Below are 24,104 nucleotides of genomic sequence, written 5' to 3'. Positions count from 1 at the left end.
GATCTGGGAGCCAGGACTCCTGTGTTTTTTTCCCAGCTCTGTAGTAGCTAGAGAGCTGGTCACTGTCACCCTGGACAAGTCCCATCCCTGCTCTGTGCCTCAGTTTCCCCATCTGTATCATGATGACACTGACCCACCTTTATAAAGTGCTACGCAAGTGCCAACTATTAATATCATAGATGGGGACACTGAGTCACGGAGAGGGGCCTGCCCGTCATACAGAGCCCATGGTACCGATGAGCACAGCCGTCCAGTCTGATGGCAAGTCCATGTTCTCACCACACTAGACAACTCTCCCTGTGCTAACGCCAGCCATTGCATCCTGCCTCCTTATCTCCCCTCCTCCTCCACTCACCTGCCCACGGGACTCCTCTTCCCTTCCTGCTGTCCCGCGCTGGGGCGTTGCTGTGTGCTGTCCAGCAGCTGCCACGGTGCACCCTAGAGGTGACTGCACCCCAGTGCTGGTGAAGGGGGTAACTTGCAAAGTACGCCAGGAAGCTGAGAGACAGACGGGGCTAGGGAAAGGTCAGATAGTGGCCACTGGCTGACCCCACTTCTCCGGCATCGTCTGGCACCTGCTCCCCGGAGGCTCTGAGGGGCCGTTAATTGCTGACACAGCCCTGTGCGCCCGGGGCCATGCGCAGCCCGGTGCCGCAGCCTCCGCGCGCTGGTGCGGCAGGTGCCCTGGGACCTGACCCAGAGAGGAGCAGCTGGGCAAGGCCCATTGGGTAGGGCACCGTGCCAAGGGCCCTGCTGGCTCCTCCTTGCCTGTGCTGAGCGTGGGGCAGCCCACCTGAGTCCCCCCCGACGGGCGCCGGAGAGGAGCCAGGAGACCAGCGGGGGCCTGCGTGCGTGATCCCGGCGGCCAAGCCACATGCTGCCGCCCCAAGCACTGAGGGGGCAGGGATCCACCTCTCCGGCCCAGCCATGGCCCGGCGCCCGCAGCGCCGAGCCCGCCGGGGCAGCTCCCCGCCATGTGCCGGGCCGGAGGCGGGCGTGGCCCAATCAGCGGCCGGCCGGCGGCCCAGCCCTCCCAGTGCTGGAGTCGCCGCCTCACCCCACGCGGCTGCCGCGCCGCCTTAAAGCCGGGCAGGGCGCGGGGCTCAGCTTCCTCCGTCCGCCGGCTCCGCGCCCCGCTGCCAGCGCGCCCCGCAGCCCCGCCGGGCGCCCCTGCGCTGGCCTTCCCCGCACTGGCCGGCGCCGGCTGGGAACCATGTGGCCGATCCTCTGGGCGCTGATCTCTCTAGCGGAGCCGGGGGCCTGCGGGTCCCCAGGGTCCTTCAGCAGGAGCGACACCTTCTGCTACATAGAGGCGGCGGGCACCGCCGGGGCGGCGGGCACCAGATACCTGAGCTTCCTCAGCCAGCGCTCCGGCGCCCTGGCCCTCTTCCAGAGCGCCTGGGATGGGGATGGGGATGGGCACCTGCTGGCCTGCTCCATCCAGGAAGAGCCCTGGCTCACGCGCCTGTACCAGGAGTCCTGTGCCAAGCGCCCGCAGAGCAGCCTCTTTGCCAGCCCCTGGAGCCCGACGCGCCAGCAAGCCCTGGACAGCCTGGCCCAGCAGGTGAACACCTGCAGCAGGGCTGAGCCCTTGGGGGCTGGCAGGCCCCGGGTGAGGAGAGCGCCCGTGGGCAAGTGGGCAGGACTGGCCCGAGAGGAGCGTGGGCGCAGGAGGACCCGGCGAGGCTGGACGATGCCAGGGACGCTGTGGTGTGGAGCTGGGGACTCTGCAGAGAACCTCACCGAGTTAGGTAAGAGCTGCAACATCCCCAGTGCCCCCAGCTCCCTGGGGCAGAGCTGGGACCCAGCACTGTGGGCAGGGTGAGCTGGCAGGTCCCAAGCGAAGGCCAAAGAGGCTGGAATGAGTTGAAGGGGGTTAAATGAGCTTCCTGCCTTTGCCCTAGTGGTCACCCTATGGCAAACGCCTGGGCCCAAATCACCATGGGGCCTGGCAGGTCTGGGGACAGGGAGACAGCCCCTCATGGGGCTGCCCAGTCTCCTCACTATGCTGCCTGCAGGAGCTGAAGGGGCTGGATTTGCTGCGAGTCAGTGACTCTGGCCTAGCTGTGGCTCCAGTAGGACTGGGAGAGGTGGGCTCCCAGGACTGCTCAGTGTCCCTCAGTTGTGTCGTTTATCATCTTGGTAGATGGGGCTGGTCCCTGGTGACCCCAGGGCTGGCTGGCCCTGCTCCCTGGGGAATTCACCCGCCCCAACCTGCGAGCCTCTGTGTGTGACCCCTGCAGGAGGGGTGTAAGTATCTGCGGGAGCTGATTCGAGGCTGCTGCATTCCTGAGAATGGTGTCAGTGGGCCAAGGTGCCCCATGGGGCCAAGACATTCCACAGGCTTCTGAGGGAGGCCCTAGAGATACCCTAATGGGGCCAGACCTTCAGCCAGCACAGAGCCACCGCCCCTGCATGTCCAGCCTGAGTTGGGTGCTCTTCCCCCTGGGCATCGTGGCCAGTGTGTGTGACAATAACCCACCCTGCAGGTCCCCTCCTGCACTGCCAATAGGTGCCCCACCCATCGCTCACAGGGGGCAGCAGCGAGGGTGCTGCGGCCTCTGCAGGCTGTTGCTTTGCTTTGCTGGGCAATGCTGCGCCAGTCCCCCTGAGCCAGCCACCCCTTCCCTGCAGGAATCTTCCAGGGCCCAGACTTGTGCTGCCGGGAACACGACCAATGCGCAGAGCAGCTCTCTGCCCTGGAGTACAACTACGGCATCCGCAACTACCGCCTGCATACCATCTCACACTGCAACTGCGATGCCAGGTGAGCGGGCTGGCATGGGAGAGCCTGGCACGGGCCGTACTAGCCTGGTGCTGCACCAGCTCCCCAGGGCAGAGAAGTTGGGGGCTGTCTGTATCGCAAACCCACCCAGGCACCAGCATTGGCACTTTGGGCTCAGGAGATGCCTAGAGTGGTGGGGCTCTGAGTCAGGATTGAGGAGCATCAGCAGAGCTGGGGGCAGTGAGGCCTGCAGGTCCCCTCTGCCCATTTTGCACGGCCTGGTTGGGAGTCCCCAGCCCCACCCACAGCTGTGCGGCTCCAGAGGGCCCACCCCTGCTCCAGTGTCCAGGGCCAGCGGGAGGCTGGCTGGAAACGACTCAACTCCCCAGGTCCCATGGAGACACCGGCAGACCCCGACTGCCCCTTTCCCTGGCGACTCCTGGATCACGGGCTGTGCGGGGGCCTGTCGCTGTCACCTCGCATGCCCAACAGAGCCGCTAACCAGGGGTTCAGCGTGGGAGGGGGCTGGGATTGGACAGCAGCAGGGCTCCTCTGCAGTCCCTTCTCTGCCCCCGCTGCCCGCCTTGTGCCCTTCGTCTCCGAGCCAGCCCTTCCTCACCTGGCTGCCAGCGTCCAGGCTGGCTCTCCTGTACTGCGCAGCCCGCGGCTCTGACACCCCTCGCTGGGTTGTAGGTTCAAGCAGTGCCTGCTGGAGCTGAACGACACCATCTCCAACATCGTTGGCATCACCTTCTTCAACCTGCTGGAGGTCCCGTGCTTTGTGCTGGAGGAGAGCGAAGCATGTGTGGACTGGCACTGGTGGGGAGGGTGAGTACCCATGCAGGGTCCTGAGCCCCTGGCCCTGCTCACAGAACCATGCCCAGCTTCTCAGGGGGGCTCTTTGACACCAGGGCCATCAGGCGGGGCAGGCTGGAGTTGCAGCCGATTTCCCCAAGCCAAGGTTCAGGGAAGCGTCTCTGGGCACTGCGCCCAGCAGGCCGGGCTCCTGACTGCGTCACTGGAGTGGGGGCTGTGCCAGGTTTCTCACTGGTGTCCCTGCAATGCCCTTTGCTAGCAGTGCTGAAGGCACTGAAGGTAGAACCGGAGCTGGGCAGCATTCCCATCCACCCCTACACCGCGGGCTCCTCTCCGGGGTGCTCCTGGGGTTGAGAGTCTGCTGCCACGTGATGGGGCGCAGAGATCAGCTTCCCAGGGGCTCTCAGGAGGTGCCCCATGACTCCACGTCAGCTCATCAGACATCCTGAATCCTGCCAGACCGCATGGAGCAGCCATGGGCTTACCGGCGGGAGCAGGGTTGGCTCAGGTGTGGGAGACAGCGCAGGAATAGGACGGACACTGCCTCTGGCGAGCTGTGGAGCAGAGACAGGCCTGGCACCGGCTGGGGATGGCGGAGCCGCCACCTGCCCTGGCAGTGCGGTGAGGTCACTGAACTCAAGACATCTCTAGAAGTGATTCTCCAGCCAGGCAGGGTCTCAGCCAGGCTGCTCGCGGCACCGTGCCAGGGTGGTAGGGAGCCCCAGGACTCGGGGTGGGATGGGAAGGGAGGGACAGACTCGCCCAGCACAGGGTGTCCCCTGCGGTTCTGGCTGGTGGTGGGGGGCGGGGCACATGGGGACTCTACCAGGTGACTGTCCTCTAATGGTGGAGGGGAACGGGGGAAAGACAGGTCAGCAGGGGGCAGATAGTGGGCAGGGGGCCTATGGTGGAACCCAGCCCTGCCGGTGGGAGTCCTAGGCTCTGCTGCCATCCAGTGTGTGGGCGATCGCTGCAGAGCTCGCAGGGCTGCCGGGCTAGCGTGCCCGGCAGAGAACCTGGCCCTCCTCCCTTCTCCTGCCCTGGGCTGCCTCTTTCATAGAATATCAGGGTTGGAAGGGACCTCAGGAGGTCATCTAGTCCAACCGCCTGTTCAAAGCAGGATCAATCCCCAATTTTTGCCCCAGATCCTTGAGTGGCCCCCTCAAGGATTGAACTCACAACCCTGGGTTTAGGAGGCCTCTGTCACCCCATCTCTCCCGCTGGACATAGACTGCCGGTGTCCATGGCCGTGTACTGGCCCCAGGCTGTGGCTCCCTTGCTCGGCCAGGGCAGGCTCTGGGAAGGTTGTGGGTTCCCTGGCTGGCCCTGTGTGGGGGAGGGTGTGCTGTGGCGAAGCAGCTGGGCACCGGTGGGGTGTGTCCCACTCCCTGACTGGCTGCTGCAGGTGGCATGACTGGGCAGGTGGGACGGAGCCAGTCAGCTCCACCCCTGCCCCAGCACTCCCACATGATGGGGACACGGTGCCAGCCAGGACATGGCTGTCAGGAGCTCCAGCAGCCCAGCCCTGGAGGGAGTGGGAGTTTGGGGGATTGCCTTGTCTCACTCCCCCTCTGCTCCCAGGTGTAAACGCTATGGCCCCGTAGCCCTGGCCCGGATGGTGCAGCAAAGCCAGTACCACTATGGCCTGCCCCGGGGGGAGACGGCCAGCCCTGCTCCGCACCCACCGGGCAAGGGCAAGAAGAACGCCAGGCGGGGCAGGAAGCACCAGAGGAAGAACAGGAAGAGGCCTGGGCAGGACGATGGGGCCCAGGGGTCACAGAGCCCCAGAGAAGATCAAAGGCTTGTCACGCCCCCCCCACGCAGGGGCTTGGGCACGCTGCCCCCTGCCCCTGCTGAGGATGCGGCCACCACCCCACACAGGCGTGTCCCAGCCCTGGGGGGGCAGGAGTCACCACCCCTTACAACGAGGGCCTCCGAGCAGGGCCCCACACCAGAGACTGAGCACCCACCCCCTGGTGGGGCTAGAATGGAGGGGGCAGGGCAGCCCCAGGACAGGGACTCAGCGCGCCCTGCCCAAAGGACTAACTCGCCACTCCCCCCAGCCTTGGAGCCACACCACACCCCCACACTGCACCCGCCCAAGCTGAGCCACCGGGGTGAGTGAGGGCTCTGGGCACGAGGGCGGGGGAGCAGAGGGGGCTGGGGGGCTGCCATGGGTTCTCGGGGGTGGCATGCTCTGCAGGGGAACGCCCAGAGACTGCCCATGCCCATGGTGTGTGTGCGCAGAGCTTGGGTGCCCGTGGCACTTGGCACAGCATTGTGCATACCGAGGCCCTGGGTAGAGTTTCTGGGCCCCTGACCCGCTGGGGGGGGGGGGGGGGCGAGTGATGTGCCTCAGTTGACCCCAAGCCCAACTCCCTCCCCCCAGCCCCAGGAAGGAGCTGTGGATGCTACCGGCGCCTTGACCAGTGTGAGCACAAGATCGCGCCCCATGAGGTCAAGTACCAGCTGCGCAACCCAGACTCCCGCACCCTGTTCCACTGCAACTGCACCCGCAGGTGCGTACCACTTCCTCAGGCAGTGGGGCCCCCTCTAGAGCCCCACGCCCTTTGGGGTGCAGCTGGGTGGGTGCCCGGTGCTGGGACTGGCACTGGCTAGCTCTGCTCTGATTGGTGTACGGAGTGAGGGGCCAAGGGCCTGACACTGGGCCTGTTCCTTCCCACGGTTGCCCAAGCTAACCCTGGCTCCCAGGGACTGGGCCAGGTGCTCTCTGCAGCGGGTGAGGGGGAAGGATGGGGTGGAGGTGCTGGGGACTCTGCAGGAGCAGGGGGCGCTTGGTGCATGTCTGGAGGGGCGCTGGCCCCTGCCCAGCATTGCCTCTCTGCCCCCAGTGCCCCCCAGCTCCTGCTGTGAGCTGTGCCTGTCCCCACAGGTTGGCACGGTTCCTGCGCAGGACGAAGGGCCCCAATGAGGTGGAGGAGGAGGTGCTGTCCGACTTCATCTCCACGGCCTGCTTCGTGCTGGAGCCGCCCAGGGGCTGTGCCCATGGGGAGCAGCAGCCCAAGTGAGTGCAACATCACCACCAGGCTCAGAGCCTCTGTGCCCTGGGCTGGGGCTCAGAGTCCCAGCGTGGGAGAAAGGTGGCATGGAGTCCCCTGCAGCCTGGGCTCCCAGTCTGGTGTTGTGGGGAGGTCCCCTATGCTGGTACGTGGGTGCTGCCTGGTTTGGGCCCTACATCTGCTTGAAGATCCCCATGGAGGTGCTGGAAGGGGGCAGCCCAGGCTAGGCTTGCAATGTGGCTTTCTCACCACCGGGTGGCAGCACAGGATCACCCTGCGCATAGAGAGGGCGGGAGGGTTTGGAGCCTGGATCCCCTGTGTAGTGGAGTGCCAGGCTGGGGGCACCGCTAGCATTGAGGGCCCCCATGCAGTGCCGTGGGCATTCGGGGCCCTTTCCGCACCTGGAGCAGGGGCGAGGGCAGGTGCTCACTTGGAGGAGCCCCTTCCCCTGCCCCTCTCGGCTCCAGTTCCCTGCCCCAGAGCTGCCTGGCAGCACTCCGTCATTAACAGCGGCAGTGTCATGGTGGGATCTGGCAGAAGGCACAGCCTGAGTGGGGCACATGGGGCAGGCTGGCCAAGCAGGGGGGCTGGGAGGAGTGCCCAGGCTTAGAGGCCATGGGAGGCTGGAAGAGAAGGGGCTCAGTTCAGCTCCCTACAGCATGCCCCTATGGGCCCACGGGAGCAGGGTGGAACTGGGGGATCTGAGCCCCTGCCTTCCTCCCATCCTCCCTCCTCAGCCCCATAGGGGTTGATTCCCCAGTGGGCCGAGGGCTGGGATCCTCCCATGGTGCCAGTGGCCTGGGGCTCCCTGGACTAAGCACGCTCCTGTTCTCTCCCAGCTGCATCGGGTTGGGCCGGGCCGTCCTGGCGCCCGCACGGCACCTGAAGAACACGCTGGGGCGGTGGCAGGTGTGGCCCGCGGCCTCGGTCAAGGTCAAGCGGCAGGAGTGGGAGGCACAGGGCAGCCCCCCCAGGCTCTACGACAAGTGTCTCCAGCTGGCCAGGGCAGCCCGGAGGTCAGACCATCACCCCGCGCCTCACTGAGGCCAGGGCACAGCCTGGACATGGGACCGTGGAGCCGGCCTGTCTGCAGGGGGAACGTGGAGCTGACCCTGCAGCCAGCCCGCCCCTGCTCACTTCCGGCGGTGCTGGGAGACTGACTGTGCTGGACATGACCGGCTGGGCAGCCTGTAGCCTCCAGCATGGACACTGGGGGGGGGGGGGGGGCATCTCAAGGAGACAGGACCCTCCCAGCCTGCTCTGGGACAGAGGCTTGGCTGTTCCCTCCCTCTCCTTCACCTGATGGTGCAGCTGCCCCCTGCCTCACACTCCTGTGGGGTGGGCTGGACAGAGCCCAGGCAGGAGCTGTGATGCTTGTGGGGCCAGGCCGCGGCGCTGTCTCCACTCCATGTTCACCCCTGGGGAGCATCCTGTCCTGTGCAAAGGTCAAAGGAGCCCTGTCCGGGGGAGGGGCTGTCTGCCCTGCTTCAGGGGGCAACCCCCAGGGCTGGGTCCCGGCTGGGTCCCTTGAACACGCCCTCTGGGGAGAAGGTCCAGGATGCTACTTCCTGAAGCTCTGCCATGGGGGGCAGGCGTGGCACCTCCTCAGGACTGCAGCCCCGGGGTGGGCAAGACACTGGAAACCAGCCCCATGCTGCAGGGAATCCCCTGCCGGTGGGGGGGCCCTGCCACTAGCAGTGCCCCCCACCCCGATGGGCAGGAGGACCCTCCTGTACCTCCCCGAGGCTATGGGGAGGAGGGAGGTGAGTCAAGAGGGGGGTGCTGGTCCTAGCCTTGCTGAGGGAGCCTGTTAGTGCCCTGCCTGGGGGCGGGGGGCAGTGCCCCCCGGCCCTGGGGCAGAGCTGGCCCCTGGCAACTGCAGGGACAACTTTTCTACAGAGCCTGTATTTTTTTTACATCTTTCCCCCCAGTGCTGCAGCCCCCCCCGCCCCCCCCCAGCACTGCCCCTCCTCTGGCCGGGCATGGGGCAGAGGGGGCTGGGCCTGAACGTGCTTGGGCTGGGGCCATTGCTCTGTAAATAATGCTGCAATAAAGGGTTCCCTTCACACCGGCTGTGTGCTGGGGCTGGGCTGGGCTGCTGGGGTCCAGGCTGGGGTGGGTCGAGCAGCCCCCTGTTCCTGGGGGCCTGTGGGGGTCTACTTCTGTCCCATCAGCCTCTTGTGCATCCTGCCTCGTTCTGTACCCTCCCCCTCCCATTCTGCAGTACCCTGGCCTGCCCAGGCCCCCAACAGAAGAGGAGGGGGGGGAAGGCTGCCTGCAGAGGACCGTGGCCCCTTCTCCCACCCCCCAGCTCCCCGGGAAGGGCAGGTGGCCCAGTCAGCTGCTCGCCCTGCACATTCCTTATGGCCCTGGGGGAATGTTGCTAATTTTATCCACAGCAATAGCACAGAGCGGGGGAGCCAGCATGCGTGGGGCGGGGGCAAGGGGACCCAGCGTGCACATACAGCTGGGGGGGCTATTTTGCACATGGGGTGAGGTGACCGGACCTAGAGAAAGCACCTAGGGCCCAAACTGCCCCGGGGAGGGCGGGAACAGCACTGGCTTCAAGCTGCCAGCCACTCATTGAGCATCTTCCCCCCCCCCCCCCGAGAGCAGCACAGGGTGGGGGCGCCCAGCTCAGGGGAGCCTCAGCAGTGGGGCAGCAGCTGACCTTGGTACATCCTTGTCCGCTAAGAGGCGGGAAGTCATGGTCCCCACACCTTGCCTGGGGCCCCTCCTCCTACCACTACTCTGCTCTGCCAGCTCCAGTCCCCCTGTAGCTCCTGTGCTGAGGGTGGGGCCCACTCAGGGTCCCCCCACATGCAGCAAGTGGCAGACCCAGGCGGCATGGCCCCCTGCCCCTACACTCCCAGCACAGGGCCAGGCAGGGCAAGCGGGTGAGGCGGAATGGAGTGACCCACCAGCACTAGCTCCCTGGGGCGGAGCCTTCAGGGACCACCGGTGACTAGCACCATGCTTTGACAGGCACTTTCTGTGCTGAGCTGGGGCCTCGGGGCTCCTGGCAGCATGGCACCCCTTGGTGCTGCACGGGGGCTGGCATTGAGTGCTAGGGTAGCGCCCCCTCCTGAGCCATGTCATCCAAATGCTGAGCCAGCCCCAGGCCTGCCAAGGGAGCAGACCCAGGCCTGCCATCCCTGCCCCAGCCCCTCCTGCACATACCAGTTCAGCAAATCAAAGCACAGGGGGGCACCTGGGGGTGGGGCATTTATTCCATCAGCTGCAATGTGGTAGGACATGGTGTGTTGGCTCTGACCCTTGCCGAGCCGTGGGCCCCAGGGCAGCCAGGCCCATGCACTCCCTGGCAGCTTTGGTTTCTTCCCTCCCTCGTGGGCACTTGTGCTGCAGACCCAGGCCAGGCTCTGTGGAGTGAACAGCTGTGGGTCAGTGACCCCCCTCTCCTTGTGCTGCACAGCTCCATCCTGTCCCCTTCTGCTCTAATCTGCCCTGATGCTGTCCCTGTGCCCCCAGCACCGCACCGTGCCCCAACCACCCCTTCGCACCCAACGCCAGCTGGAACCACAGCTGGGCCCCCACCACTACTGCCCCGAGTGACCCTGACACGCTCCCTGTGCAGCCCTGGGGCCAGCGCTCAGCCCTTCTGGGCATCTGGCACCCTCCCCCTTGGAGACTCTAGCTGGGCCCCCAGAAGGCTCCTCAGCATCCACCTCCCTGTCCATGACGTTGTCTGGGCCATGGGGCCAGTCCCACTGTCTCTCCTCTTCCTCAGCCTGCTCTGCGTGGGGGTGGGCAGCAGGCTCAGCCCAGCCGTGCGGCAAAGGAAAGGAGGACTTGGACCGCAGCTTGGTCTGTCATGTCAGCCGCTCCCAACCAGCTCCCCCAGTCACATCCTCTTGGCCCCAGGCTGCCAGCCCTGCCCACATCCCCCTGGCATAGCCACTGACTGCTGCCATGGGCTCTGCCATACCCAGTGTCCCGACTCCCTGGCCCTGCTCATGCCCTATGGACTCCGTGCTCCAGGCTGCCCAGGAAGCGCTGGCCAAGCCCAGCCCCAAGGCGCCGTCTCTCAGCTGATGGAACCGGAGCTAGGGCCCAAGCACACAACCTGGGGCGGAGGGTTTCACGACTGGAACAGCGAACAGGAGGAATGGACCCAGGGGCCCTGCTGGGGCCTCACTACACTCACACTACAGGACCCGGCGGGCGGATGGCTGGGGTGGGTGTGTGTGGGGAGCAGAGTGTCCGTGCAGTGGCCAATGCCTGGACCTGGGCAGGGCGTGTGGGTCGCTAACAGCCGTTGCCTACATCACACCAGCAGGGACGGATCACAGAGCACCTGGGGTGGCCCAGTGTGGGCAAGAGAGGCAGCACACGGGGAAGAACACGGCAAGCTCTACACGGGAATCACTGCAAGTGGCCAGGCCCAGCATTCACTGAGCGGTGCCAGCTGCTCGGCCCTGAGTGGCTCCAGTGGCTGCAGCTGGCAGAGGGTCCTGGCTGTCCCTGGAGCTGCTCCCCTCCTTGGGGGAGGTGCTGAACAGATTGGCAGCCCCAGCGGTGGGGCTGGTGGGGCTCATCCTCCTGGCAGGGTAGCCCTGGTCTGCGCTCGCCCTCCTTGGGCCCATGGCCTGGTCGACAGTCTCCAGGCGGAGCGCGGGCAGCAGGCCGAGGTTCCTGGGGTTGGCTCTGGCCAGGGGGTTGTCGTCAGAGAGGCACCAGGCACCGCAGGGCTCCCCCGCAGTCCTGTAGCCAGGGGCACGGCTGTTCTCCTGGCTCTCGGCAGCCCGCGCTGGCTCCTTGCTCTTGGCGTTGCGCCAGGGCAGCTCCTCCTTTGGCAGCTGGATGCTGGGGATGTCGCCCTTCAGGGGGCGTCGGCTCTGCGGGGACGGGCTGCGGCTGGCCCCCCGTTCGTGGCTCATCGGCCTCAGGATGAGCCCCTGGAACTTGGGGAGGCTGGGGCTGCGGCTTCGGTGGCTCTTCATCTTGCCAGGGCTGGGGCTGCGGGACTTGGGCGCCAGCAGGACCAGGGTGCTGTTGTCCTCCTCCTCGGAGCTGGTGCTCGAGCTGTCTGGCTGGCTGCTGCCGTCCTCCGACGTGGGCAGCGAGATCTGCACGCCCACAGAGACAGTCAGTGGGGAGACAAGGCTGGTGCTGCCCCATGGGGAGTGCGTGAGGAGAGGGGGTGTCTCGGGACAGTCCGCCCTCTCTCCTGCCCCTCACCTCCCCACACCGAGGGTTCAGCTGCCGTGGAAGGGGGGGGCATAGACATGTCACAGCACATTTGGGGCAAGGCCAGCCCAGCTTCTGGGGTGTCTGGGCAGCAGCTGGCACCATGAGGCCCCAAGAACCCCCATGTCATTCAGCTCACACCACCAGAACTCCCCTCCCTGTCACCCTCCATCTCTTCTCCCCCACCGTGATGCCCTTGTACCCTGCACAGCAGCCCCTGCCCTGCACTCCCCTCCCCACCTGCATGGTGCCCCCCAATGTGCCTTGCCCCCTGCGGACGTGCCCAGCAGGAAGCTGCTCACCTGGAAGGGTTCTGTCACCCCAGTGATGCTGCTGTAGTTGTTGCCGTAGTAACCGAGAATGTATTCGCCCTTCCCTTTGGGTAGCGCCTCCTCCGAAAACACCACCTACAGCCCCGGGGAGAGCGAGGGGGCATCAGGGGCCCTGCCAGCCACACAAGATGGGCCCTGCAATCCACCCGTCCCTCCCCCACCCCTGGCATGGCAGAGCACCCAGCGGGGTAGCTCAAATGCGGGCCCATCACAGTGCCCCTGGCATACCCAGGAAGGACATGTGGCGCCCCAGGGCGTTTCTAAGGGGACAGGCGAACGCAGAGCTGGCAGATGGAGAGGACGTGGCACTAGTCGGAGAGCCGGCGCTCCGAGAGGCCAAAGGCTCGCTGGGAGCAGGGCATATTCCAACAGGCACAGGGAGCCTGGCACCCAGGCAGATCACCGCCACCGGCAGCAGTTGGCAACGGCCTGGCTCCTGCTGTGGCATGGAGTCCAGGCTCCAGGCCGTCCAGTGGCTTGCATGGGATTGTGTGATCATCTACCCACATGGCAGGGACTGTCTCCATGCTATGAGGGGCTGGTTCAACTGGGCATGTGGCTGCCTCTCTAATCACCGATCCAGCCCCTGGACTGTCCTACAAGCTCTAAAGCCCCACACCTGGCCTCTGGCTGGTGCTGGTTCTCCAGCTCCCCCCCTCCCCACACACACACCTGGTGGCCCCCAGCACAACTCCCCTCTGGTGCAGGATGTCCCGCTAACAATGGCTGCCTCCCACTGGGCTGTGTGCTACACCCAGCCTGGAGGGAGGCTGCCCTAAGACGCCATGGGCTGGGAGATCCCGAGAGCCCCAGGCTCTATCGGGGGCTGACCCTCACCTGGCTGGCAGAGCAGGGAGGGCTAGCTCACTGTTGTGGGGGGAAGAGAGTGGGGCTCAGTGGAGTACTTGGGAAGCAGAGGCAAAAGGAGCAGCCAGCGGGGGCCAGCTGGGTACATGGCCATGAACGGGGGCTGGGCTCACACACCTGGTACACACTGCCCTCTGGGTCCTCTTGTTTGGCCCACACGTACGCCACGTAGTCCTTGTAGTGCCTGAAGCCTACCTGCAGGGAGAGAAGTCCCAATGGAGAGCTAGATGGGACCAGGCCCCAGCCACCCAGAGAGTGCCCAGTGCTGACCCCTGCTCTTGCCCACACCACTGGGCCTCACACTGACTCCTAACCCTGCCCACCACCCCTATAACACTCACCTGCACGACCCAACCCCCACCAGTGTGCACCTAACACTGACCCCCTAACCCACCCACACTAGAATATGCTCCATTGACATCAACTGCAACCCCATCACTGGACCATGCCCAACTCTAATCCCTGACCTCTAACCCCAAGGTGCTCGATTCTGACCCCTAACCCCAGAGCATGCTTACCCTAACCCAGCCTGGTCGTACCCCCCGAGCCAACCCTCAGCTCCCAGCCAGCCTCTGCCAACAACCCGGCCTGATCTGGGGGCTCCATTTAAGACACACGGGGTCAAATTTTCAGAGGTGCTGAGCACCTGCAGGCACCCACTGGTCACCCCACCCACCACCACCAGCCACAGCCCCAAAGTCCTGAGCTTTCTGAACGCCCCAGGGCTCGTCCTGGATGCACCTTCTGGGCTCGGAGCTACGAGGGGCTCTCCTCTCCAGCCCTGGGGGCTCCCAATCCATTTACAAATAGTGCACTGTGAGACACCCCTTTGGGCACAACACGAGTCACCGGAGCCAGAGGCGCTCGCCCCCCAGCCCACTCCCCAGTCCCCGGCTGGGCATCCAGGAACCAAGGATGACCCAGGTGACTGCCTCTTCTCCTCACCACAGGGCAGGTCAGGTGCCCCTGGCCAGCCCCCCAGCCCCGAGTGCTAGCGGGGCATGGGCTCGCCCAGTGGGCGTTGGGGGTGGGGGGACGCATCCCCTCTGTCGCTTCCATCCAGGCTCCTGCCATAGCAGCAGTGCCCCAATTTGGAGCTGTTAGCGAAGACCAGGCTCTGCCCCAGACATGTCCCCCCAACCCCCCCGGCTGCACGGCCCCATCGCAGCGGCACCCAGGGCGGGGCCTTGGCACGCAGCAGCTCCCAGCCAGGCAGCTATAACCCAGGGGACCCGCAAGCCCCTGGGGAATCCAGTTAGCAGCAGGGGCAAGGGGAAGAGGGATGGCCCCTGCTAGAAAGAGGGGCCAGATTCCTCCCTGGGGTGAACACACTGAAGCCAGGGGAGTTACCCCAGGGGAGAACCTGGCTCAGTGAGCCTAGGAAAGCAGGGGGCCTAGACAGCAGGGCCCAGGGAGCAGAGGCTGGCCCCACATGGGAAACAGAGATCCTGGAGAGGGGTGCAGGGCGACGTGTGATCCCTGCAGGCTGCTGGAGTCTCTCTGCCAGGGGATCAGGTTTGCAGCGCAGCACACGGGAGCCTCCCCTGCAGCCCCAGCTTGGCACAGGGGGATCTGAAAGTCACATTGCCTGGCTCCTGCGCTGGAGGCCCTCCCTCCCTCCCTCCGCTGTAAGGAGACACCCAGGTGAGATGCAGGCTGCTCCAGAAAGGCTTACCCTGTGAGCCGATTGCACAGTGCCAAGGACACCTGCAGCTCGCCGGGGCTCACCTTGGGTCCATGCTCGCAGAGCCCTGGCACACACTGCAGCTGGCTGCCAAGGGGCGGTGGCTCGCCATGTGGTACAGAGCAGCACTGTAGCTAGGGATGTCAGCACCAGGGGAGTCGGCTCTCCCACTTCAGGCCATGGGCAGCTCGCCCCATCAGGAAGGGAAAGGGCAGCAGGCAGTAGCCGCTTAGGAAGGCTGGACAGCCTGGCTCAGAGTGGCAAAGCCGGTGCTCCCACAGGACAGCTCTGCCCCTCAAGAGGGAACTAACCCCAGGGCACCCCTGTAACAGGCATCTAGCCTTGCAGCGCTCCCCATTCACCTGCTCAAAGATTGCTGACTGCACAGACATGGGGTGGGAGCTACTGCCCTGAGCGGGGAGAAGGGGCAAGGATACAGCTCTTTTGTGGTGTGGGACTCTGGGGGCTAGGGAGGGAGGAGCCCCGTGGAGCCCGCACCCTCCATCTCCACCTCCAGGGGACACCTGCCTGCCTGCTTGCCATCCCCCAGCCATCTGGACCTGCTCCCCCTCACACCCCCAGCCACCCCCTCCCCCTGCATGCCCAAGCAGCAGCCAGGGAAGGACCCAGCCGAGAGGCCAGGAGCACCCACAGGAGGGCCCCACACCCTGCCCCTCTGGCACTCAGCCCCAGCTACAGCACAGCCCCTTACCCGGTAGAGGCCTATCCAGTCCCAGGAGCTCCTGTGGAAGACGGTGGCCATCTTGTATCGGACAATGGCTTGCTCGGGTCTTGACCACTCGTCGGCCACTTGAATCTCAACCAAAGGCTTGTCGGTCTTGGAGGCAAACTGCCATGGAGAAGCACAGGGCATCAGCGGGGGCAGCCGCACTCCTGCAGGGGAAGCTCTGCCAATGCTGTCAAGCACCTCTGTCGAGGGGCTGGGCCCTCAGGACCGTGGCCAGACTGACTCACCTGCACAGCGAAGATGGCAGCCACAGGCTTGTGGTCGCTCACCACATACTCCATGTGGCTGCAGTAGCAGAGCTGGGTCACGGCCAGGACAGTCCTGCTGGGCCTCCGGCCGCCGGGGTTGTGCGGGGCGCCGCAGGACTTGATCTTCCAGAGGATGCGGTCGGTCCAGGCTGGTTTCCGTTTCTTGGCGCTGCGTGGCACAGGTGGGCACCGTTCAGCTGGCACAGGGCAAAGGGGTCTCCCCGCAAACCGCCCCCCTCCCCGGCGCAGGCCCTGGGGGAGGGGAACGGAGCACATCTTGGGGATGCTCCCTGGTGCAACTGCAGGGACTCCCTGGCAACATGGCTACTGCAGCCTCCCCCATAACAAACCCCATGCCCCCCGCGCTGACACGGCAGCCCATCCCTATGCCCCCCGCACCAACACGGCCGCCTGTACCCTCCGCCCATCCCTATGCCCCCCAGGCCGAGACAGCCACCCATATCCTCTGCCTGTCCCTATTTCCCGGTGCTGATGTATCCTGCCATATCCTCCCCCCACGGGTGTGCCCGCCCTATGCCTCCCATTCTGGAGCCCCTTTCCCAGCCCCCATGCAGAAGCTGCTTCTACTCCCTGCTTGTATTGTGTCCCCCAGCCAAGCGCCAGCAGCCTGCAATGAGGAGAATGGTACCCCAGTTCCAGAGTTCAAGACACCCAGTGCCCACTCTCACAGCTAGGCCCCCCAGTCTTCTCCTCAGCCTCTCCCTCCCCGTGGCAGGCAAGTCACTCACGCTGCACCCCTACCTGGTGTCATACTGGTTGGTCCCCACGTCAAACTTGAAAGTGGGCGGGAAGTTGAGGGGTCCCTCCTGGAAGCCGCTCAGGATGGGCCAGGTGCCTTTGGCGATGTTCAGCTGGGAGAGGGGATCAAGGGGAATGGACAGACATTGGCAGGGTCAGCCCGCAGTGCAATTCACACAGGCCTCCCTTCCAGCCCCTGCAGCCCCCCAGCTCCTGACCCACTCCAAGGAAGGGAACGCAGCTGCTGGCCCTGGGCTTTGGGATAGGGTGACCAGACAGTAAATGTGAAAAATCGGGACGGGGGTGGGGGGTAATAGGAGCCTATATAAGAAAAAGACCGAAAAATAGGGACTGTCCCTATAAAATCGGGACATCTGGTCACCCTACTTGGGGAGGGGCTTGGGGTTGGGCATTGCTGGAGTGGAGCTCTGGGCTTCAGTGGAGCCATGGCCCTGGTGATTCCCCTCCCCCCTTCATCCTCTTTTGGGGGCAGCCCCATTAACGCCTGCCCTGGGGAGCCCCAGTGGCCGTTCCCTGGAGCGCAGGGGAGGACTGGCTGAGCCGCTGCAGACTCAGGGTTGGGGATCTCAGCCAGCACCTGTTCCTGCCCTTGGAGCCCCAGCTGAGAGCACGGACGCAGGCGGCAGTCCCGGGTTACAATGGCTCCAGTGGCTCCATGGAGCTGGGCCCATGCTCAGAAGGACTCCCACCACTTGCTCCTCTTGGCCTTCCCACCTGCTGCCTCCTCAGCCCCACCCCCCTGCTCCTCTCTGCCCCCTGCCCGGACCCCAGGGCACCTCCGGCTCCGGGCAGTCTCTGCTTCCCACCACCAGTGGGGCCCCCCGTCTCCCCGGAGCTGAGCCATCTGGGACTGGTGCAGAAGCCTGGCCCGTCTCAGCTGGGGACTGTGCGGGAAGCTTGACTGGGTCCCTGAAGGGGAAGTGCGTCTTGAGGAGCCCAGCCGGGGCAGGCCCTGGCCTGGCTGATCACACCACTCCTGTGGGGCCGGAGCAATTCCCCGCCCCAGGACCAGCCCTGGCTGCACTGCCGGGGGCTCAGCCCGGCAAACACAGTCGCCTCCCAGCAGGGCCAATGAGTGCGGCCAGGAGGCAGGGCATGGGGGAGTGGGTTACTTGCGGGGGCACTGCTGGGCTGGGAGGGGGCAGGGAAGAGGTGTATGTTGGGGCACTAGGGAGTGTGGGGGGGTGCTTGGCAGTTGTGGGGGGGCTGTGGGCAGGGGGGCACTGGACAGGGGTGGTGTTGTGCAGGGCGCTATGCATTTGTCTGGGGGGGCGCTGGGCACAGTGGGTCTGGTGGGGCTCTGGCCAGAGGGTGTTGGTGTGATGAAGTGGGAATTTTCTTTATGCTTTCTCTGAATACTGTGTGAGTGCCTCAGTTTCCCCTATGCATTTCTTAAGTATCTAGGTGGGGGGATATGGGTGTGTGATTGTTGCAGAGCCCGAGAGGGCCAGTGTGATGGTGTCTACATAGAGAATGGCCGACACCCTGTCTCCTGGCAACTGATTGTAACAAAGTGTGGGGGAGTCCAGGCCCTGCACCCCTCTTCCTGGGATTCACCGTGGTTTATTGGACAATAGCAACACAGTCTAAAACAGAGCTTTTGGGTACAACCAGGACCCATCAGTCAAGTCCTTCTAGGGGGCAGGGAGCTTAGACCCCAGCCTTGGTGTTCCCTGCATTCAACCACCCAGCCCAAAACTCTCTCCACCCCCTCCTCCTCTTGGCTTTGTCCCTTTCCTGGGCCAGGAGGTCACCTGATTCCTTTGTTCTCCAAACCTTTAGCTCTCACCTTGCAGGGGGGAAGGGCCCAGGCCATCAGTTGCCAGGAAACAGGGTGTCGGCCATTCTCTGTGTCCAGACCCCTGCACACACCTGCCCTCTAGGGCTCTGCAACGATCATACACCCTTATCCCACCACCTAGATACTTAAGAACTGCATAGGGGAAACTGAGGCTCCCCCACAATATTCAGAGAAAACATTAAGAACAGTCCCACTTTGTCACACTGATGTCCTGGGCCCCTCCCCTGCAAAGGTGCTGACTGAAGGTGCTGTAGAACAAAGAGATCAGGTGACCTCCTGGCCTGGGAAAGGAAAAAGGCCAGAGAAGGGGCTGGAGAGTTTTCAGTTTGGAGCTGGCTGGGGAAATGGAGGGAGGCCCAGATGGGGTTCTGGGCTCCCTGCGCCCCAAGATGGACCTAATTGAGGGGTCCTCGTCTCTGTACCTACAAGCTCTGTTTTAGACCATGTTCCTGTCATCTAATAAACCTTCTGTTTTACTGGCTGGCTGAGAGTCACGTCTGACTGTGAAGTTGGGGTGCAGGACCCTCTGGCTTCCCCAGGAGCCCGCCTGCGTGGACTCGCTGTGGGAAGCGCACGGTGTGGACGGGGATGCTGAATGCTCCGAGGTCAGACCCAGGAAGGTGGAAGCTGTGTGAGCTTCTTGCCCTGGGGACAGGCTGCTCACAGAGAGGAGGCTCCCCCAGAGTCCTGACTGGCTTCATGAGGAGTAGTTCCAAAGCATCGCCCAGGGACGCCATGACAGTTGGGCGGGACGGGGGCTGTGTGGTGCGGCATGGGCCTGCCCCCCAAGCGGAAGGGGCATGTTGGCAGCACAGGGCGGGGCGGGCCACTGTGTGTCTGGCAACTACCAGTTTGTAAATAGTGCCCTCGCACTGGGCTGGGTGGAGCTGGGCCGCCCCTGTCATGCCATGCCCCATTGCCCCTGGTTGGCCCCTTGCTCTGGGGACTGACCTCCCTGTGCCATGCTCCACTGCCCCCCTGGGGGCCCACAAATAAGTTTGGCACCGGGCCACAAAAGGTCAATCCGGCCCTGGCAGGCGCCAAGATCCAGATCCTCATGCAAATATGTCCCCGCAGCTCCCGGCAACACAGGCCAGGCTGGGAGGACTTTGCCCCAAGCACAAACCTCTAGGAGTGCCAGGCGGCTCCTGTGCTCTCTGCCCAGCCTTAGTGCAGCCCCACGGGGCTCAGGGCCCCCGTGCGGGCCGCATGCCCAGAGCCCAGCGATTACAGCCTCGCATCAACCTTAGAGCCCATCAGTGCAGAGACACGTCTCCCCCGTCTCAGCCCCCACGCTCCCTCCAGGCTCTGAGAGTCATGCTGGGCTTGTGCATCAACCACAGAGATTGTGCACTGGGAACGCAGGGAGCAATTCCCTTGTCGATGCACAAGCCAGGCTGGGCCCCAGCTCCCGCACACCCCACTGGCCCTGCAGGGCGAACGGGAGGGGATTAAAGTAGCTGTGAGCCACACCCCAGGGAGCAGACAGAGAGGGAGGAACGAGGCACTTTGCACATCCCTTTCCTGAGCAGCCCCAGAACCCAACCCTCTTACAAACCCCCTCCCAGCCTCCCGGCCCCCTTCAATCTCTTCCTAAGGGGGATTCCGCACTGTGACTTTACCTTGTTCATGGAGCAAGAACACAGGGTGGCCACATCACCGCAGGGCAGCGTGACAAAGTGGGAATGTTCTTAATGTTTTCTCTGAATACTGTGTGGGTGCTTCAGTTTCCTGTATGCATTTCTTAAGGATCTAGGTGGGGGGATAAGGGTGTGTGATTGTTGCAGAGCCCTAGAAGGCCAGTGTGATGCTGTCTGCACAGAGAATGGCCAACACCCTGTCTCCTGGCAACTGATGGCCTGGGCCCCTCGTCTGCAAAGGTGCCAGCTGAAGGTGTTGGAGAACAAAGAAATTAGGTGGCCTCCTGGCCTGGGAAAGAGACAAAGGTCAGAGGAGGGGCTGGAGAGTTCAGTTTGGAGCTGGCTGGGAAAATGGAGGGAGGCCCAGATGGGGTTCTGGGCTCCCTGCCTCCCAAGATGGACCTGTCTGAGGAGTCCTGGTCTCTGTACCTGCAAGCTCTGTTTTAGACCGTGTTCCTGTCGTCTAATAAACCTTCTGTTTCACTGGCTGGCTGAGAGTCACGTCTGACTGCGGAGTTGGGGTGCAGGACCCTCTGGCTGCCCCAGGAGCCCCACCTGGGTGGACTCGCTGTGGGAAGTACACGGTGTAGAAGGGGATGCTGAATGCTCTGAGGTCAGACCCAGGAAGGTGGAAGCTTCTTGCCCTGGAGACAGTCTGCTCAGAGAGAGGAGGCTCCCTCAGAGCGCTGACTGGCCTTGTACGGAGTAGTTCCAGAACATCGCCCAGGGACTTCGTGACAGGCAGTAGGCGGGGGAGCAACGCTGCCCCACTCCAGGGGACTCTGCGGCGGGATCATGGAGGCAGCTGGGCTCCAGGGAACCTCTCTCCCAAGCCCAGGGGCACGCCTGCCCTTCATGCCCCATGGGCTCTGGGCTGGCAGCAGCTGGGTTAGGAGGAAGGAGCTTTTCTAGCCTCTTGCCCTCCCCGTCCCCAAGGAGCTGTGGGCCCCAGCCGGGGATTTTCATTCCCCAGGGGAGCAGCTCTCCCTGCCCCCCCAGCGGGGGGCACAAGGGATTGGATTTTCATATCTGCCCCAGGGAGGTGCTGGCTCCTCAGACCCATGTCGCCCTCAGCACCTAGCATGTGGGGCTGCAGGAAAGCAGAAGAGTATCTGCCGGCCCCCCTTCAGCACCGCCGAGCGTTAACTCAGAGCCGAGCACGCACAGGAAGCAAGCACCTGCCACGTGGGATGCACCTGCCCGGACGGCCTCTCACCTGGTCCTTCTCCCACAGCTGGCTCAGGATGCTGTTGTCGATGGCGTACTTCACAAAGCGGATGTCTAGGCTCTCGATGCGGAAGTTGAGGTCCCCAAACCAGAAGACAATGCTGGGGAGAACGAGGGTGAGAGCAGGGCCAGGGTGAAGAGGGGACTCTGTGCCCCCCACACAGCACAAATGCAGCGTCCCCAGGGGCGGGCCAGCTGCAGCCCACGGAGACGGGACTAGACTCCCTCCAGAACTCGCAGTGACTGAGTGACAACCCGGGGAGAGCACTAGGAGTCCTGGCTTCCAGGCCTGGGATCCAGCCACTGGGCTGCGCTGCCTTTGAGAACTGAGGCCCAGGAAAATGTCCTGGGTAAGGCAGTGGGGAGGGAAAATCCCTGCCCCAGACGCCAGCTCCCGTAGCCCTGTCCAAGAAGGCTCCCCTGCAGCACCCAGCACGATGGGGCACGATTCCCAACAGGTCGCTGTCAGAGACCCAGCGTCACAGGGTCTCGGGGAAGTTTAACCCGGGGCGGAGAGAGAGCTTCAGGCTAGCAGTCAGGGCCCAGAGGACAGGGAGAAAGCAGCTGGGACTCTGGCAGCCCTGCCAGGGCCTTCCCTGGGCCCTCCAACCAGCTCCAGGGTGACAAGTTGGGTGACAAGCAGTCCTGGAGCTGTCCTCTGAGCCCCAATGCGACCCGGACTTGAGCCTGCTCCCAGGCAGGCAGGAGCCCTTTGCCTGCTAGCGTCTGAGGAGCTGGAGCACGGCTGCGGGCTGGCAGGGTGGGTTGTGGGCTGTGTCTCAACTTTGGCTTCTGGGAGCTTGTGGGCTGCAGAGGGTGTGACAAACTGGGACTGTTCTTAATGTTTCCTCTGAATAGTGTGGGGGTGCCTCAGTTTCCCCTAGGCAGTTCTTAAGTATCTAGGGGGTGGGATAAGGGTGTATGATCATTGCAGAGCCCTAGAGGGCAGGTGTGTGCAGGAGTCTGGACACAGAGAATGGCCGACACCCTGTTTCCTGGCAACTGATGGCCTGGGCCCTTCCCCCCTACAAGGTGAGAGCTGAAGGGTTGGAGAACAAAGGAATCCGGTGACCTCCTGGCCCGGGAAAGGGACAAAGCCCAGAGGAGGAGGGCCTGGAGGGAGTTTCAGTTTGGGGCTGGCTGGGAAAATGGAGTGAAGGGCAGACGTGGTTGTCTGGCTCACTGCCCCCCCAAAATGGACCCAGCTGAGGGGTCCTGTTCTCTGCACCTGCAAGCTCTGTTTTAGACCATGTTCCTGTCGTTTAATAAACCTCTGTTTTACTGGCTGGCTGAGAGTCACGTCTAACTGCGAAGTTGGGGGGCAGGACCCTCTGGGCGGACTCGTTGTGGGAAGCGCACAGAGGGGCAGAGGATGCTGAATACTCCGAGGTCAAACCCAGGAAGGTGGAAGCTGTGTGAGCTGTGTGTCTTGCAGACAGGCTGCTCACAGAAAGGAGACTTCCCCAGAGTCCTGACTGGCTTCATGGGGAGCAGTTCCAGAGCATCGCCCGGGGACTCCGTGACAACTGGTGGGAGCGGTGGGATCTACTGCATCCCATGGATGGCACTTCCTGCAGTAAGTGACTGGGAAGCAGTAAAACGAAGGGGGATTGACGGGGACCAGGCGTGCTGAAGATTCAGAGAGAGATGGTTTCAGGGGGCGGTTAACCCCTAGGAGTGTGTGACCAGAGAGAAGAACTTTTGCAGTAACAGGGTCCCCCGGGAGATTGCAGCGAGCGGTCCCAGGGGCGGAGGAGTCTGCCGCTCGACCCTGGCAAAGAGGTGGTGACCTCGAGAAGGGCTGGCACACTAGGGGTTCTCCCTGGAAACCGTGGGGAGCTGAGAGTACACAGGCCTGTGAGTTCACAACAACTTGGGAAGAGCGGAGTGATGGCCTGTCACCATATCCTTAAGAAGGACATTGTAACCCTGTGCAAAAAGAGAGGGTTGAGCATTGGAAAGTTCACCAAAGCAGAGTTAATCGTGCAGCTGGAGGAGGATGACCGCTCTAAGGAACAGATTTGTGACCCAAATGGGGCTATAGCAGGATCTGGGAGCAGCTGGAGTGGTAGCCAGACATCCCCAAGACTTCTGTCCCCGACCAGATGAGGGTCTTCACGATCGGGTTCCCCATCCGGGGATCGGAGACGGACGGGATTGGAGCTCAGTCCGAGAGAGCAAGAGGACTGTGAGAGACAGCGAGAGCCCAAGAAAGAGCTGCAGAAGCAACAGCAGCATGAACTGGCGGTGGTGGAGTGGGGAGGCATAGGGAACCTCCCAGGGGTGAGTGGGGATAGACCCCGGGGGGCCAGTTCTGCAGGGAACCTCGAGACTAAATTGCTGCCCCTGGTTAAGGAGTGGGGGGATGTGGATGCCCACCTCACTGCCTTTGAGCAGGCTGGTGATTTGAACCAGGGGGACCCTGCGGAAAAGCCCCGGTGTCTAGCTCCCTTGCTGGGTCCCAAGGCCATAGACTCCGTCAGCCAGATGGTTGGGGAGGTGGACAGGCTCCCACTCCTGACCCCAACCTATATGTGTGAGGATGTGACGCAGCAGGGAGGGGGGAGTGTTGACCTGGAAATGTGCCCTGGGGATGGGAGACCTGAGAGCCTGTAACCTGAGCCAGGAGGGGGAGGGGGAGGTAACACCTCTGCCCAGGAATGTGAAGACAGGCTGCAGGAGAGAGCCCGCTTGCGGGGGGGGGGGGGGGGGGGGGGGGGGGGGGGGTTAGTTTCAGTTTGGGGCTGGGTGGAGGAACGCAGGGAACCCCAGGGCTGGGGGTCTAAGCTCCCTGCTCCCCCAGAAGGACTTGACTGAGGGGTCCTGGGTGTACCCACAAGCTCTGTTTTGGACTGTGTTCCTGTTGTCCAATAAACCTTCCGTTTTACTGGCTGGCTGAGAGTCTCAGTGAATCCCAGGAAGAGGGGTGCAGGGCCTGGACTCCCCCACACTCCGTGACAATATGTCTGTGTGGAGTCTCCTGGGGCCAGGCCCCTTCGGACCCCCAG

The 24,104-nt window shown here is 63.7% G+C and overlaps 2 protein-coding genes across 2 annotated transcripts in view; one reads left to right on the top strand and one right to left on the bottom strand.

Annotated features, from left to right (window-relative positions):
• Positions 1–874: 874 nt before the first annotated feature.
• PLA2G3 (phospholipase A2 group III) lies at positions 875–7,605 on the top strand. The gene is made up of 7 exons (XM_077835337.1): positions 875–1,751; positions 2,635–2,767; positions 3,419–3,553; positions 5,123–5,658; positions 5,931–6,060; positions 6,435–6,566; positions 7,401–7,605. The coding sequence occupies exons 1-7, from the start codon at positions 875–877 to the stop codon at positions 7,603–7,605; spliced, it is 2,148 nt and encodes a 715-aa protein (XP_077691463.1).
• A 3,365-nt stretch (positions 7,606–10,970) lies between these two features.
• The window catches only part of INPP5J (inositol polyphosphate-5-phosphatase J), a 35,081-nt gene continuing 21,947 nt past the window's right edge, over positions 10,971–24,104 (bottom strand). The window contains exons 7-13 of the mRNA XM_077834995.1: positions 21,086–21,197; positions 16,411–16,520; positions 15,628–15,817; positions 15,365–15,502; positions 13,086–13,163; positions 12,072–12,176; positions 10,971–11,648 (exon numbers count right to left, since the gene is read on the bottom strand). Coding sequence (XP_077691121.1) covers positions 10,971–11,648; positions 12,072–12,176; positions 13,086–13,163; positions 15,365–15,502; positions 15,628–15,817; positions 16,411–16,520; positions 21,086–21,197 — 1,411 coding nt within the window. The remainder of the gene's footprint in view (positions 11,649–12,071; positions 12,177–13,085; positions 13,164–15,364; positions 15,503–15,627; positions 15,818–16,410; positions 16,521–21,085; positions 21,198–24,104) is intronic.

Source organism: Eretmochelys imbricata, chromosome 15 (genome assembly GCF_965152235.1).
Source record: "Eretmochelys imbricata isolate rEreImb1 chromosome 15, rEreImb1.hap1, whole genome shotgun sequence".
NCBI lineage: Eukaryota > Metazoa > Chordata > Testudines > Cheloniidae > Eretmochelys > Eretmochelys imbricata.
This window is presented reverse-complemented; position numbering and strand designations above follow the sequence as displayed.